The sequence below is a fragment of the Callionymus lyra genome, chromosome 7, assembly GCF_982586985.1.
Source record: "Callionymus lyra chromosome 7, fCalLyr1.hap1.1, whole genome shotgun sequence".
Lineage (NCBI taxonomy): Eukaryota > Metazoa > Chordata > Actinopteri > Syngnathiformes > Callionymidae > Callionymus > Callionymus lyra.
The window spans coordinates 14,923,060-14,938,498 of NC_141824.1; the positions used below are offsets into that span (position 1 = coordinate 14,923,060).

At 36.7% G+C, this 15,439-nt stretch overlaps 1 protein-coding gene across 1 annotated transcript; it reads right to left on the reverse strand.

Moving 5' to 3' along the window:
- Positions 1–6,256: 6,256 nt before the first annotated feature.
- Positions 6,257–14,928, reverse strand: LOC148075144 (acetylcholinesterase-like). Its single transcript, XM_087796343.1, has 10 exons — positions 14,797–14,928; positions 12,551–12,846; positions 11,838–12,060; positions 10,549–10,681; positions 10,132–10,283; positions 9,867–10,053; positions 9,203–9,513; positions 7,410–7,619; positions 7,171–7,328; positions 6,257–6,530 (listed from the first exon to the last, which is right to left on the reverse strand). The coding sequence occupies exons 2-10, from the start codon at positions 12,834–12,836 to the stop codon at positions 6,439–6,441; spliced, it is 1,752 nt and encodes a 583-aa protein (XP_087652469.1). The 5' UTR covers positions 12,837–12,846; positions 14,797–14,928; the 3' UTR covers positions 6,257–6,438.
- Positions 14,929–15,439: the final 511 nt, after the last annotated feature.

Here is a 15,439-nt window from a genome sequence, read left to right on the forward strand (position 1 = left end):
TCTGTTGTGATTTGTCAAACATCAAGGTTTGTCACGGCGCGTCATCAATCCCGGAAGTTACCCCTTCCAAGGGACTCGTTGTATGAACAAAGCGGGTGTGATTACAGCTGGCTTGAGGAGGAGTGAAGCCATTATTACGTCATAATGGACTCTCACTCTTGTAACCTCTCGTTCGCCCAGATTTCGGGAGAGAACTTTATAAAGTAATAAGTTCAAAACATGGTCACGATGAGAGACTTACTGGATCTTGGAGAGGAAGACTTCAACATTTGAAACATGTAAGTACTTCTGGAGAGTTGAAGTTTAACATTAGTTGCTATTTAGCATGACTTTTTTTTGGGTTCTTTAACGCTTTATTTTTTCTCTCGTTCATCAAAATGTGAACACAGATTAAGATGAGATCTTCAAATTATGATCCAACTTGCAGTGTTATTTAATTAAAAAACGCCAGATAAGAGGTGATGTGAAAAATCAGGATTAAAGAGAAAAGGTAACTCCTTTTATCAAGTTTTCCTGCTGGAAAAAGTTGTGTTGCAGTGTTGCTTATCTTTTAGTTCATAAGTATGTTCTGCCAAATATTATTTAAGTTATTAAGTCAAGTTATATTGGAGCATTATTTGATAAGACTTTGATTTGATTAAGCACTCTGTCAATGCAAAACATATTTTTTTGTAAAAATAAAGGGAAATATTTTCATTGTGTTTATGTTGCTTTTGGCAGTATGTTGCGTCCCCTTGAAACCTGCCCTCGCCTGTGAAAGTCTTAGGAACAGGAAGTGTCTTTCTTTTTGAACTTCCACCCAATAACGAGTCTTATTTCACTGATGCCAGCAAAAACATGTCAGACAAGTTGCAACGTTGAGAAAAACCACCTCCACGTGTATTTCAAACTGCAGCCTTGATCAGTTTGTCCCTCCGAATGAATTAACTTTATTTTTGTCTCTCCTTTTTTCATATTTCATTTTTTGTGGGCAACAAACAAGGAGGGATGTAAGAGCAAAAACATGTTTGAGCTCAAGGATAGTCGAACATTCATTGTCTCTCTTTCTTGTCGCTGAGTATATGCAGACGAGCGGACACGTCTTTTCACAAGAGCAACAATGATCTGAGCTGCAACCGAGCTGGAAGTAATTGCTTCAAGACTTTTTTTTTTTTTTCTAAGAGTCATTCAAAAGCAACTCGTCGGCTTATCTGTCCTTCTGGTGTAATTGCATGTCATTATGCAATGATTGACCCCCCCGCCCATGTGAAGTGAAATGAAAGATGAAGTTTAATTTCTCATTATGATCTAATCTGTTGACGGCCATTACTACACAACAAATGGGGGAAAAAAGAAAATTTGAAAAATAACTTTGATGAATCCAGTATATGTGGAGGAAATCCTTGCCTTCATTCTTAACGTTTTTCTTAGATTATTAAAAATAAATATCAAAATGCCTCTTATTTAAAACCACTTTTGTATGGATATGGAGCAAATAATTTAAACATAATATGATGAATAACATAAGTAAACATAAATCAATGTATTTATTCTTAAATAGTCGATTTTTTAAGTTGATTTTTCGTTTATCAGAAACGATGACGAGGGACATTCGTCTATTATTCATATTTAATCCTGGTATTTGATTCTTGAAGCTTATATTCTTACGACGAATAAAAAGACATGTTTCAAGACGATGCTGTTGAGATGCACAAACTGCAGAGTTGTGTTTTCTTGTGCGTCCACCTCACCCGGCGCGCCCAGCACTCTGGAGGTGTGACAGGAGGATGACAGCGGGTGGATGACGGCCACTTCCACACACCGACGCCGGGTCAGAACACAAACTGCAGGGGATCCGTCTCGCCGTCCACCAGGTGTTGTGGGCGGGTGAGAAGGATTCTCTCCGCGGTCCTCATTAAGTGAAAGGTTAAAGCCGCTGACCTGAAGTGGATCTTCTCCCTGCAGTGCCACACTTTGTAGAGGAAGACTTTTTTCTTTTTTTTTAAAGACCGAGGCTCAAGTTAAACATGTGTGTAAGATCTTCAGTCTGTTGAAATTGAGCCTTTGGGGTGGATTTAGTGTCTTTCCTGATCTTATCATCATTTAAATGAAGATAATAATATTTAATATATATAAGAATCTGCTGCTGCTATTGTTTATTCCCGTACAATTTATTTCTTCGGAGCTTAGTAGATAATTTATTCTCTTAAGACTTATTGTGTCCACAAATCTTTGCTATTGGATTTCTTTTGTTTTGTCATTAAGGCAACTTTTGTTCTTGTTTTCAACCGTAAATTATTTTCTCAGAGTCAGCAAAGTGTTTCCAGAGGTTCTTAAAATTAATTGCTGAACTTAAATTTATTGTGACGACGTCGTATTCTATGTCAACCCACGGCGCCCGTTGATTAGTAGCTAGCTAGTTAGCACGAAATTCACACTGTGTGTGTCCCAAATCGCGCACTCTTGAACTTTTCACTTGATATTTTGAGTACACAAGTGCGTTTACACTGAGCAGTGTGCAAAAATGTAGTGCGCAATGCACACACCGATGGACACTTTCCACCCTCAACGTCCGCCATCTTAGTGACGTGGATGACGCTAGGTCTAGAGCTACGTCGCTGAGGACGCGTCTTCGGAGCAGATATTGGCGTTAATGTCTCAAGAAAACACATTTTTTTACCACAAAACAACACAACAACGATAATAACACAAAGAAACACAACCAAATAACTTGTTTCGATTTGCGAAAGGCGCTCTCAAGTGTCGGCGATGTGGTTCCAACGGCTGGTTGTAATCACGTTAAAAAAGTAGTAGAAGAAGAAGCTGTCGAGTCATTTCCAGTAAGTTTGTAGCATCAGAGTTTGATTTGAGACTGTACTACCCTGTCGAAATTTGAGCCCTGTGCAAGTACAGAGTACTTGAAAGCAGTGCACTTAGGGAAGTGTGCGATTTGGGACACAGCACAGGTTTGTGATTGGAAAAAAATTATCACAATTATAAAGCCTACAAAGAAATTGGCCATTATTGCCCCCAAATGCTTAATAACTATTGAAAAGTGAGGGTAAAGTCCACTCTAAATGTTGATGTTACTGTATATATTTAGAAGTATTTCCTTTACAAAGTGGGTCCATATACCAACAGGGTTTTGGCGTCGCGGCCTTGTGTTTGGATGTATTGTTATGTTTCTCTTTTTGTTGTCTTCTCAATCATCCTTTGTTTGAGCTGTTTTCTCTGGATAATATGAACTTAATGCCTGTTATTTGAGTCAAAAAGGCTTCTTTTTGTAAGATGGTTTTATCGGTGAAACTCTTTATATCCTGCTGCATATTTTAAAAGGCTTTAAACCTGTTGTTGTCTCTAATATCACATCTGCATAATCAAGTTGTCAGTCTTCGTCAGTAGGTATTGCCATTATTTTGACACTTTGTTCTGCTCGACTACGCCTCGGGGTCCGTATCACTAATTTCACATGACATGCCGTGGGAGGTGCCGTCCTTGTGAATAATGGATTAATGATGCTGTCACTGTCATTAATCACCGCTCACCCCTGACATCTATCATGTCGGTGTCAGAGACGAGAATCAAGTCCCTGCGATGAATTCAAAACAACCCACCCTGTGAAGTTTGCTGTTTGTGATACTAATGGTGGCAACTAAACGTCAGAGCAGTTGCTGTCACGGATAATTCACTTGTTCAGGTTTTGACCCCGGATCCAAGGGGGCAAAGGGTGAACGGGTCAGAGCTTTGTAAAAAAAAAATATATATTGCAATATATTAAAGTAATAGTTCAACCAAAAAAATATGTTGACTAAGGATTTGGCTTATTATCAGAGTTATTCTTTTAGAGTTATAGGCAAAAATGTTTCCATTTTGAATTGGTGACTGGATCTAAGTCATCTTCGTCCAATAAGACACAATTAAAGCTTCCAAATACCTCAATACTGCCTGGTTGTAAAATCTGTCTTGTTTTGAAGCATCAACATTAGAAATAGTTTTGAAACAAATAAAAATAAACTTTATTTGAAGTTTGTTTGTAGCAGAAGTTATCAGTGTGCAAGATTAGGGCTAAAGGCTGTGCAGCTAGCCTAGCAGTGTCTGCTAAAAAAAAAAGCCTAAAATATACAGACTTTTTAAAGCTTTTTTGAAAAAATTCCTTACGTCGAGGCTTCAATACAAGATGGACGTCACAGATGAGTAGTATGAAGGTATTTGGATGTTTTTAAGTGTCTTTTTGGACGAAGATAAAGACAAAGACAAGTGAGCTCTAGTCGCTACATTAAGATAAACAAACATTTTTGTCTACAACTCTAAAAAGTAACAGATTACTGTTTCTACTAGGCAAAACGTAATTCTTCAATCCTACACAAGCCGATATTGCGAATCGTCTACCATTGCCAAAGACTCAAATACGTTTTCTCAAACATCACCTCCGCTTGGCTGATTATCTGTGAAACTCTTTGCGTGACGACAAAAACACAACGCAAAAGGTCATATTAATGAAAACTCTCACATCTAGACATGGATTAAAGGACCGTCGGAGGATGATAGGATGTTGTTTAGAAAAGGCTTGATTCGTACATACGCTGTCATGTCGTTCACCTGCTTTTGAAAACATAAAACGAGGAATTAACAGGATCCTGTAGCTTGATGTGATTACAAAAGATCCAAGTGTGTGTGTGACTTGTGCTCATTTTCTACTCACCCTCATGTCGACTAAGGGTTGGAAATATTCAAGTTATTGCCAAAGAATATATGTTTATGCTAATGTGGGGACTGCTCCAGCTCTCTTCGTCCTTATTTTCATCAAGAAAGACACACTTGAATACATCCAAATACCTCCATACGGTACTGTCCCTCTGGTATTGAAGCCTCGACATGAGAAAGTGTTCCAGATAAAATAGTTAAAGAGGTCTATATTTTAAGCTTGTTTTAAGCAGAAGATCCCAGGCCAACGGTGTAGATCTTGTCGAAACTTGCAGTGACTTTTAATGAGGACACACTTGTAGCTGGAGTTGAGAGACTGGGAGCTTCGGCTACAAACTTAAGATATCCAGACTTATTTAAGCTTATTCGGGAACAAATTCTCATTAGAGTGGACACACATTTCTGCCTATAACTCGGATATGGATTACCCTGAGCATCATCCCAACCTTTGGTCGACATGAGAGTAGAAAATTAGTGGAATAAAATTTTTCGCTGACTCTTTATATAATAATAAAAAACAGAAAATTAATTCAAGGCAGTGCAAACACTTGAATATACAGCTATATTTTACTGATATTTTCTTCTGAATTATATCTGAACATGGATTTATTACCTCGCTATTCAATCAAAATTGTGTTTTTTGAGGAGCCTGAACGTGCCTGACAGAAGTTTTGAACCCCCCCGGTATTTAAGTCTTTCCTTAATGTCAGGGCAGAAACTTAGAGACATTTCCTTTGGCTATTATGATCCATATCTAAGTGGCTTCCTGCAAACCTGAGGGCTGCGAACTGTGACTAGTTTTTAAAGTATGAGACTTTTAAACAGACTCTTGTGACATTTCTGTTTGTTTTTCTCACTCAATAACTATCCAGTTTACTGATGGGAAACGTATGATGTATATGTTAATTATATTTAGCGTGGATATCATATTAGTTCTTTACCTTTTTATTCATATAATATTATTTAGATAAACTTTATACACCCATTCATCTTCTACAGTTATTCCTTCATCAGGGTCAGGGACCTGAGTCCTATCCCAGCTACTCGGGGTGAGAGACGGACGGAGACCGACAACCACTCATACGATAATCTGATTAAGGTTATAGACCCTGGTGGCTGTGAGACGCTTCTTAAGACTATTTTTCTAGAACAGTGTTGCTCAGTTTAATTTCCTCAGGGGCCACATTTTATACAGGGGCCATCAAGTTAAACTAATGAAGCAAACGAGAAAAAAAAAATCCTACTAAATATGATAAAAAAAGAAAAAAAAAAGATATATTTTGTTGTTTAAATAATTTAATCTTTTCAAAATATGTATTTAATAAAAGGACAAAAGCCCTAAGAAAAAAACCTGAAGTCCTATTTATAGACTGGTAATAAATACTACAAATAAATGCATTAGTTTCCGCATGACATTTGATCTCATGAGGGCCACATGAATAGAGTCATATTCATATTGTCCAGGTCAAGTCTAGGGGTCAACAACTTTATCCATTGTAAGCAAAGTATATATATAAAAAAAACTTTTGTTTGATCAAATTTGTTTTTATTAACGACAGCAAATCCAACCGGTTTTAATATATATAAGACGTCCATGCAGTTTTTTTTATCAAGCAAAATATGAAGTTATTACAAACGAAGAGGGAAAAACTCCAAAAGTCCAAACGTAAAATCCTGCATAAACGTAGTTTAGACTGTAACTGATCTTCTCACTCTCAGTTAAGTGTGAAAGAAGTCGAGCTCCTCGAGGATCATTTAAAACCATTTCAAAGCAAACGACAGTAAAAGCAAAAGAGTCCAGTTGAAGTTGAACGTGTTTCCATTGGAAAGACAAACTTCTAGACGATCTGTGAGAAGAGAAACGGATGTTTTATTATCGTCAGTTACAATATACTGTATTATTTTATTGTGTATTGTATTATATTATATCTCTGTGTAAAATTCACTCTGGAATCTCTAGAGATGAAATTCAGAGTAGATAATACAGTAGATGAAAAATATGAACAGGGACAGTCACTCTCTCATCAAATTTTTCATGGTGTTATTACAGAATACTAAAAGGTAATAAAACCCATTAAATAAAATTAGATTAATTAAATAAAAAAACAATAAATTCAAATTAAATAAGTAATTACCATAAAATGGCATAAAAATGAATAATTGATTAAAAAACACGTTATATTGTTTAATTGGATGTATATAATTTTTCAGATGGAATTTTATTGTAATGTTTCTAATTTTATTTTAGTTATTATTTTATTAATCTATTCTATCCATTCATATTAAATCCTTTTGTTGTGTTTACAGCGCTGGAAATTGAAGTTTTCTGATTCTGAAAATATCTTAAACAACTAAAAAAAACAAAAAAATCTGGAAAGTAAGTGAATGAATGGAATTTAATTCTAAGTTAGCATTATTAGGTAATTTTGACACTTAACAAAGAAGTAATATCTGATAATGTGTGTGGTTGTTGGTAGTTGGACTGACCTGTAACTTGCTCTATTTGAGGAATCAGTTTATTCCACAGTTGACACTCTTGTGCTTTCAACATCCTCCTTAGCTCCGGCTGGTTGTGGTTGAGGGTGACGTACTCTTGTTGATCAGGAGTGAACGTCGGCCACGAGGCTCCTTCAACTCCTGGATCCCTGCACAGACAAGTCATTAAAACAGTGAAACTAATTCACTTTCATTTAGAATTAAAGCCAAAAACTATCAATTCTTCCCACCCTGTCCTTGCAAAGTTGCCCCAGTGTTTCATAAATTTCTTGGTCATGTTGACTTCATTCTTGGTGAATCCGAAGGATGCGTTCAGGGGCATTCCAAAGACGAACTCGATCTCGTATCCGTGCATCACTCCCGCCCACGCCGGCCACGGGTTGATGGAAGACTGGTGATTGAAGAGGTATAGGAAGCTCTTTCCACCGTGTTGTGAGTATCTGTAAAAGTGAAAATGTGACAAATTAATTTCAGAATAATTACAATTTTCAGTCTTTTTTTCATAAAACTTTTTAAGCCTATGGACATTATAGCCAATGATTACAGTCCCAATCACGTCTATGAACTATACGGACTCTGTTATCACAAATCCCCGTCCAAAAAAAAAGAAAATCTCCAGACGGCCCCCCTGGGGTTATCATGAGGCTGACATTTGTGGAATGACTGGAATTTAAAGGAAACTATGAGACAGATTGCGATGACATTTAACGTTTTTTTTTTCCAGCCTCAAGGATGAACAGTAATAAGGATGTTTTTATTCAGGCTCTCTATTGAATAGTGATGTTTTTAATTCATATTGTGTGAGCTGGTGTTGAGAAAAACATACATAAATCAATTTTCTTATGTCTATATTAGAGCATGTCTGGACAAAATGTAGCCCGGGGGCCAACAGTCGCAACATATAATGTGGTCTCTTAGAAAAACATGTTGCTAATTCCCTGAATTTCCAGATTTGTTTTTATTAGTATTAAATACTTGCAGACCTTGGATGTTCATTTTAATAAATAAGTATAGATTTGCGTCAGTGGACGCTGCCCCCAATTTGGTGGAAATACAGTTGAGGTAAAAGCCCTCGAGATACTGGTTGAACTTCATATCCTGCCTTACCTATGATCACGATTGGTTAGTATTGACCATAGAACAAGATTGTGGGCAAAGTTTTCCTCTGAGCTCTCCGTTAGACTTAGTGCGACGTCCAGGATAGGCTCGAAGTAGAGACACTTCTCCTAATGGGAATTGTCTGAGGTGACTTGGGCATCTGATAATGATGGTTCCCCGAATCCCCACTGGGTTGCATGTCCCACCCATCGTAGACTGTTAGGAAACCACGGGAAAGACCCTGGACAGTGTCTTTTAATTGTAAGTTTATTTTCCTGCTACACAAGAAGGATCTGTCTCACCTGCAGTTAATACAAAACTCTGCAGTGGGAATTCTGACCGGCTCTAGTAGAAGAACTCACATTTCCCCGATCCTTAATACTCTGCATTGGCTGCCAGTTTCTTTTAGGATACATTTTAAAATTCTGGTTCTTACTTTCAGATCTATTCATGGTCAGACTCCTCCTTCCATCAGTGATCTGATCCAGCCTTACACCCCAGCTCGGGCTCTCAGGTCTGTGGATCCGAATCTACTGATGGTTCCTGAACACGCTTCAGGACCAGAACAGAGAAATCCTTCCAGGCTGTTGCTCCTAAGCTTTGGAAATATCTGTGTTTGATGGATCTACTGACTGCTTCAAGAAGCATCTTAAGACCTTATATTGTGCAGGTTTTTTCCTGCTTTTCTGGAACTCCTGTGTTTGTCTAATGTTGTCTTGGCCTTTTAGAGTTTTTAAATGTGTATTGCTTTTGATAGTCCAAGCGCTTTATGACCCTGGTCTAGAAAGGCGCTTTACAAATAACTATTACCTACTTACTACTTACTATTTTAGCCGATCTTTGAATGCCCTTGAGTGTAGGTCCTCCTTGCAATAGTTGGTAGCCTTATGATAGAATAGTATCTGTGTACATGTTAGCTTGTTACCTTTGGGCAAACTCCATCATAGGGCACACAAATGAATGATCTCCGATGACATGTCCCAGGAAGTCGCGGTTCTTCATTTTGCTATTCTCGTCGGTCCAGTCGGTGTATTGAGCAACGACGGCCTGTTTTGTGAGGTCGCTGGCGGCCCCCATATGCTGGGATACCCCTTGCAGGAACTCGTTTCTGGTGATCAGACTTTGGCCCATTGCGCTGAATCCAGGTAGTCCATAGAACAAAAAGAAGGTTCCTTCGTCTCTGTTGAGTCCAAACAACACATTTTTCTTCGGAAGCTTGCCGGACTTCAGCATCGTCTGTTAACAGATTTGAGAAGAAACACGATCGTCATTTGCCGTCCTCTTACACTCGTTCCCAGTTAAAGTCCCTAGTGACTTCAGGGTCGAAAAGGGGGTCTGCACCCAATCATAGCTTCATTGCTCGAGAGGCGTGGGAGACTCTGGGGAGGTCGCCAGTCATTGAGAGACAAACATAAACAGACATCCACAGTCGCACAGAGCTATGTACTATTTAACGTTTCACTTTTGCCGACTGTGTGAAGAATGTGGTGGAAAAACAAAGATATACTTCTATCGTAGACCTTCTTGTTGCACTAACCAATTGTTCACCATACACATTAAGACAATATTTTGGAAAAAAAGGGACTCACTTCCACTTCATCAGGTAGGAAGTCACCATCACTGTGGGGAACAAAGGGAATCCCTAGCACTGCTGTTTTTTCTATAGCAGAATACTGCTTCGATACTATGATCTTGGGATCAGCCTTCAGGAGACACATTTCCATATGTGCCGCAGGAGTTGTCGGACATCCAACGAGACCTGCAAGCGTCACAGATCTTGATAGAAGGAAAGAAAGAAAAAAAATGGATTAAACAGGTTTATTTTGAGAATTAAACAGGTTTATTTTGGGTTACCTTTTTTGAGATGCGGCTTTAGTGATGGTGGCCCAGGGTGCGTTGGGCGAGCCACTCTCCATGATGGCTCGCTGGAAAAGATTCTGACTTCCCGGTGACAGCAGGTGGAGTCCAACAGATGCTGACCCAGCACTTTCACCAAACAACGTAACCTGCACGAATGTGGCAATTTTTTGAGTCAATTCTCGCAGATTTTAACCCCTCGTGCGGTCTCTGGGCCAAGGTGACTTGGAGGTCGAGGACAAATGTGTTTTTGGTAGCACCTGGACCCAGAGACGACACAAGGGATACTTCAAACATGTTGGTTTCGTGGTCACACTGCACAAGGGTTAGAGTAAAGTAAAATAAAAAGAATAAATTCGCACCTTTCGAAAAGCGCTATATAAATAAATATTACTTACTTACTTACTTACTTACCTTTGAAGGATCTCCTCCAAAAAGTGCAATGTTGTCCGCCACCCACTGAAGGGCTAAGCGCTGGTCAAAAAGCCCTGCATTGCCTTTGATGTTCTTATGGTTTGGAAGTGATAAGAAACCAAAGGCGCCAAGTCTGTAGTGGACAAAAAAATAAAAATAAATCAGAAGCAAATTTAAGCTGTAAAAGGCTGATTATTTCCTGCATCTTTATAAAAAAAAAAAATGATATATGATCAAATTTATAAGACGTTAAAGATTGAAAATTGTATTTTCTCACGTCCAAAAAATGTTAATATACTGTGAAACCATTAATATAATAATGTAATGTTTGTATCGCCAATATGTTTTTTGTTTTCTTTGAACAAATTATACATTTGAATATATTTGTTTAGGGATTGAGAGGTTTGTTGTTTTATTGAATATGTATTTAATTGAGGTGCTAATCTTCAAAATATAAAAAACTTTAAAAGTACATTAAAGAGTCATACATTCCACCATAGCTTAAACACAGCTAAACTAGCAAGAATTACATTGAGTTTAAAGTATACATTATTTCCTTTTCTATTTAAAAAACATTAACCACCAAACGGACAAATAACTTGTTAAATTGTTTGGGAACTTCCCTACCTGTGGCCCTGGCTCCTTAAGTGGTTTGGGGGAATGTCTTTGTGTTCACTTAAAGTAACTGTGTCTTTGTAATAACCAGATCATTTTAGGGAAGCAAGATTTGATTTGTGAAATTTTCTGAATAAACTGAAATCATTATGAAAATACAAACAGCATCAAAACATCTTTGGTGAAAAATTCAAGGATATACAACTTATAATTTAACTTTGGTTTAAACATTGTTGAGTCTTTAAGACATTGACATGTTTGCAAGGTTTCCAGTATAATAATAAAAATAAATTAAGACGTTTCTATTTGTTCAGGCTTTTCCTTGATTTTCTGGAACTCCTGTTGTGTTATCAGTTTTATCTTGACCTTTAAATATATACTTTATTGAATATTGTTTTGATTGTGTAAGCGCTTTGTGGCCCTGGTCTGGAAAAGCGCTATATAAATACAAATTACTTACTTACTTACTTAAATGATGTACTTCAAAATACTGCAAAGAAATATATTGAAGACCATGTTCAAAGCAAAATGACACACTTATTCAACAGGTTAAATATAAATTATAACAGAAAACATATTCTTGATAACGTTTGTATAGCAAATATGTAAATTTATATTATATTATAACAATTTTAATCTGTGGGCATAGTTATCTCTTATTGTGTAATTATTACCTGTAGTTCATCGAGACCACCACGACACCCTCGGTTCTACTTAGGTAGCGTCCGTCATACACGTCCAGACTGGATGTCCCCGTCATGAACGCGCCCCCATAAATCCAGACGAGCACAGGAGCCAGTGGTTGTGTTTTGTCCAAACTCGGAGACCAGACGTTCAAGTACAAACAGTCCTCGCTCAACGGAGTGTTTGGGTTCCACATCTCCGTCCCTCGGAACCCTGTTTTGAAAGAAAATAAGAGACGCGTTCCTTCTTATTGTGTGTATTTTTTTTACCCCACATTTGAGGAAAATGAGTCTATTTTTAAGACCAATTGCAAATCCATTCATCAGCCCTCAGACATGAACATAAACAGGAAGTAGCCGGAAATTCTCCGGTTTGTTGTTTGACACAGCAAAGGAGATCTTTTTTTTTTTTCCCCGTGATTGATTCCGATGGTTTCTATTACCCGGCGGCTATATTTGGAGCGTACAGTATTTGGACACACATGCCTGGCAAAAAGTCCGACAACACAACCCCTGACAGGTGGCTGTGTCTATAAATACCCGAGTCTCCATGACAGCGCCTCAATCTGACCCATGCGGGGGAGTCCTGCAGGCGAGCTGGAAAAACCGACTGTGTCTCCCAATGTTTTGATTTAAAAATAATCTTTCAAATGATCTGCACAATACATTTGTTTTTTTGTAGGTTCAAAAAAAAAGTATCCCACCTGGAATGCTGGAGTCCGGCATCTGATAGCAAGTATTTGGGAATTTGGTGGCATCTTTGACGCCGGGCCATTTCTCGGGAGGTTGGGGAGCGCTGAACCTCAGCTTCCCTAGAGGCGGTTTGGCGTAAGGAATTCCCAGGAAGGCTTTCACTTCCCCGCCGAGCACTGGAAGCGGCTTCCCTTGAACCTTCCCGTGCTTTGTGCCGATCAAAAGGTCATCCTGTGTCGCCAGTGATGGCGCGAGAGGATGGAGACACAGGAGCAGGGCGAGGTATCTGCAGGCCATGGGGGAAAACCTGAAACGTTGTTAGCGGAGAGAAGGATTCATAGTAGCGCCACATGACCACGTGTCAAACATACAAATAGTCATTTTAAGATTGTGTGCCAAACTAAAAAGATAATTTTATCAATAAAAATGTAATCCTCATGACCCTCGCAACAGGATTTAAGTATGTCTTAGAGGTCGTAGATGAATGGATCAATTAATTTAAACACATTAGATTTTTTTTTTGCCAAAAAAATATATTCAATTTAGTTCAGTTTAGTTAAGAAATCAGAGGTTTATTATTTAACTTAATATTTATATAATTTAGGTGCTAATCATTCAAATATATAAAGTTTTATCTTTCATTACAGTGTAATACATTTCACTATATTTTTTTTTTTTCTTTTGACGTTTACAATGTTAACCACCAAACAAATAACATGTTAAATTGTTTTAAACCTGCCTACTCGTGGCCCTGGCTCCTGCAGTGGTTTGAGTAATGTCTGTAAATTCACTTAAAGAAATGATGTCTTTGTAATAAACTTTAAAAATCAACTTTGGTTTAATTAAAACATATTTATATATTTCTTCTTTTAGACACTTTAATCGTTTAGACACTGATACTTTCACAATACTCTAGTTAGAAATGAGGAAAACTTTAAAGAACATTATTTACAATGATAAAATTATTGTGTAGTTCAGAGTCCGAATCGGAGAATGTTTTATTGCCAACGTTGTGAACCGGAATTAGTTGTTGTGGCATTACAGAATATAACAAAAATGAAACAAATAGAGGTTAATAAAATAGAATACAATTAATTAAAATAAACTAGAAATACATAATACATTAATACATAAATATTATTAATGAATAAAGATATGTTACATTTAATTAAACAATATTCATGATTCACAATACTTGAAATAAATATATTAAATGCTTTTTATAAAGTATAATGACATTAATTTAACATGAATTATTAAAAAAGTTAGTATTTACAATGATACAAGTATTGTGTCGCTCAGAACCCGAATCGGAAAACTTTTTATTGCCAACGTCGTGAACACAAGACCGGAATTTGTTGTTGTTGCGCTTACAGAATATTAAAAAAAAATGAAACAAAAAGAGGTTAATAAAATAGAATACAATGAATTAAAATAAACTAGAAATACATTAACATAAAAAAGCCATGTAAATAAATATTATTAATGAATAAATAAAGGTTACATTTAATTAAACAATATTCATGATTCACAATACTGAAAATAAATATATTAAATGCTTTGTTTAAAGCATAATGACATTAATTTAACATGAATTATTAAAAAAGTTAGTATTTACAATGATACAAGTATTGTGTCGCTCAGAACCCGAATCGGAAAACTTTTTATTGCCAACGTCGTGAACACAAGACCGGAATTTGTTGTTGTGACATAACAGAATATATATAAAAAATATGAAACAAAAAGAGGTTAATAAAATAGAATACACAATGAATTAAAATAAACTAGAAATACATTAACATAAAAAAGCCATGTAAATAAATATTTATTAATGAATAAAGACATGTTACATTTAATTAAACAATATTCTTGATTCACAATACTTAAAATAAATATATTAAATTTAAAGCATATTGTTATTAATTTAACATGAATTATTACAAAAGTTTAATCATTTTTGTAAACAATTATTTTAATTGACGATTTGTTTATGTATTTATTTTAATCTGAGGGTAAAAAGCAATAAAATAATCTGGTACTAGTGTCACTTTTTTTTTTACAACTTTAACAGACCATAGTATTGACACACGATACTTTGGTTTCCACTTGCGCAGCCGCTTATGTAACACAATCCTTCAAAATAAAAGCCCAGTCGACCTCAATCCAGTAGGAAAAAATCGCGGAGCGCACAAAAACTAAGACTAAGGATAACGAGAGTCCGGACGGAGCCGTCGCAGGATCATCTTGGATGCCTTACCTCGCGGATGTTTGCTCAGTGGAAGAGAAGGTTGTTATTGTGGAAGGTCAGAGAAGGCGTTGGACGAGCATGTGAGCCTCGCTGTCTCCCCCCGCGACTGCAGCTGCTGCTCCAGGCCTGCTGGTGGTCACAGTTCATCCTGGAGGAAACTCTCCAGCGGGAGTGAGAGAGAGGGATGTTAAAATTAGAAGTCAACGCGAGGACGACAATGTCTTTGGAAACTCTTGATATTTAGAAGAAGGCAATTCCATTCACTCAGGGAGGGGGCCACAGAATATCCTGACTTGTTGTTAGGGGCCAAAAGAGAGAAGTGAGGAATAAAAGTTGCTTAAAAATGATAGGAAAACTTTAAATAAATGTTAATAAAGAATCATATGCATGTATTATATTATTTTCTTATATTTTTTAATTTTTAATTAATTATATTATATATATTTTTATTTTATGTAATGTAAACGATAGAGTAAACTCATGTAAAATAAATTATTAATAAGCAAAGTTATTTATTATGTTGTAAAATATTTTTAGAATAAGAATCATAAACTGTTATTGTAAACACAACATTGGATTTTTTTTTTGTGGTGGAAGTAAAATTAGAAAACACACAAAATTAACAATAAGTAAGTAAGTACGTAAGTAATTT

Bases quoted from the DNA above. Each gene is read 5' to 3' on its own strand.
- LOC148075144 (XM_087796343.1), bottom strand. From the start codon at position 12,836: ATGGCCTGCAGATACCTCGCCCTGCTCCTGTGTCTCCATCCTCTCGCG. The intron at 10,054-10,131 runs GTAACCCAAAAT...CCTTCTATCAAG, and splicing joins AAAGCCGCATCTCAAAAAAG to ATCTGTGACGCTTGCAGGTC. The intron at 7,620-9,202 runs GTAACAAGCTAA...TCACTTTTACAG, and splicing joins ATGATGGAGTTTGCCCAAAG to ATACTCACAACACGGTGGAA.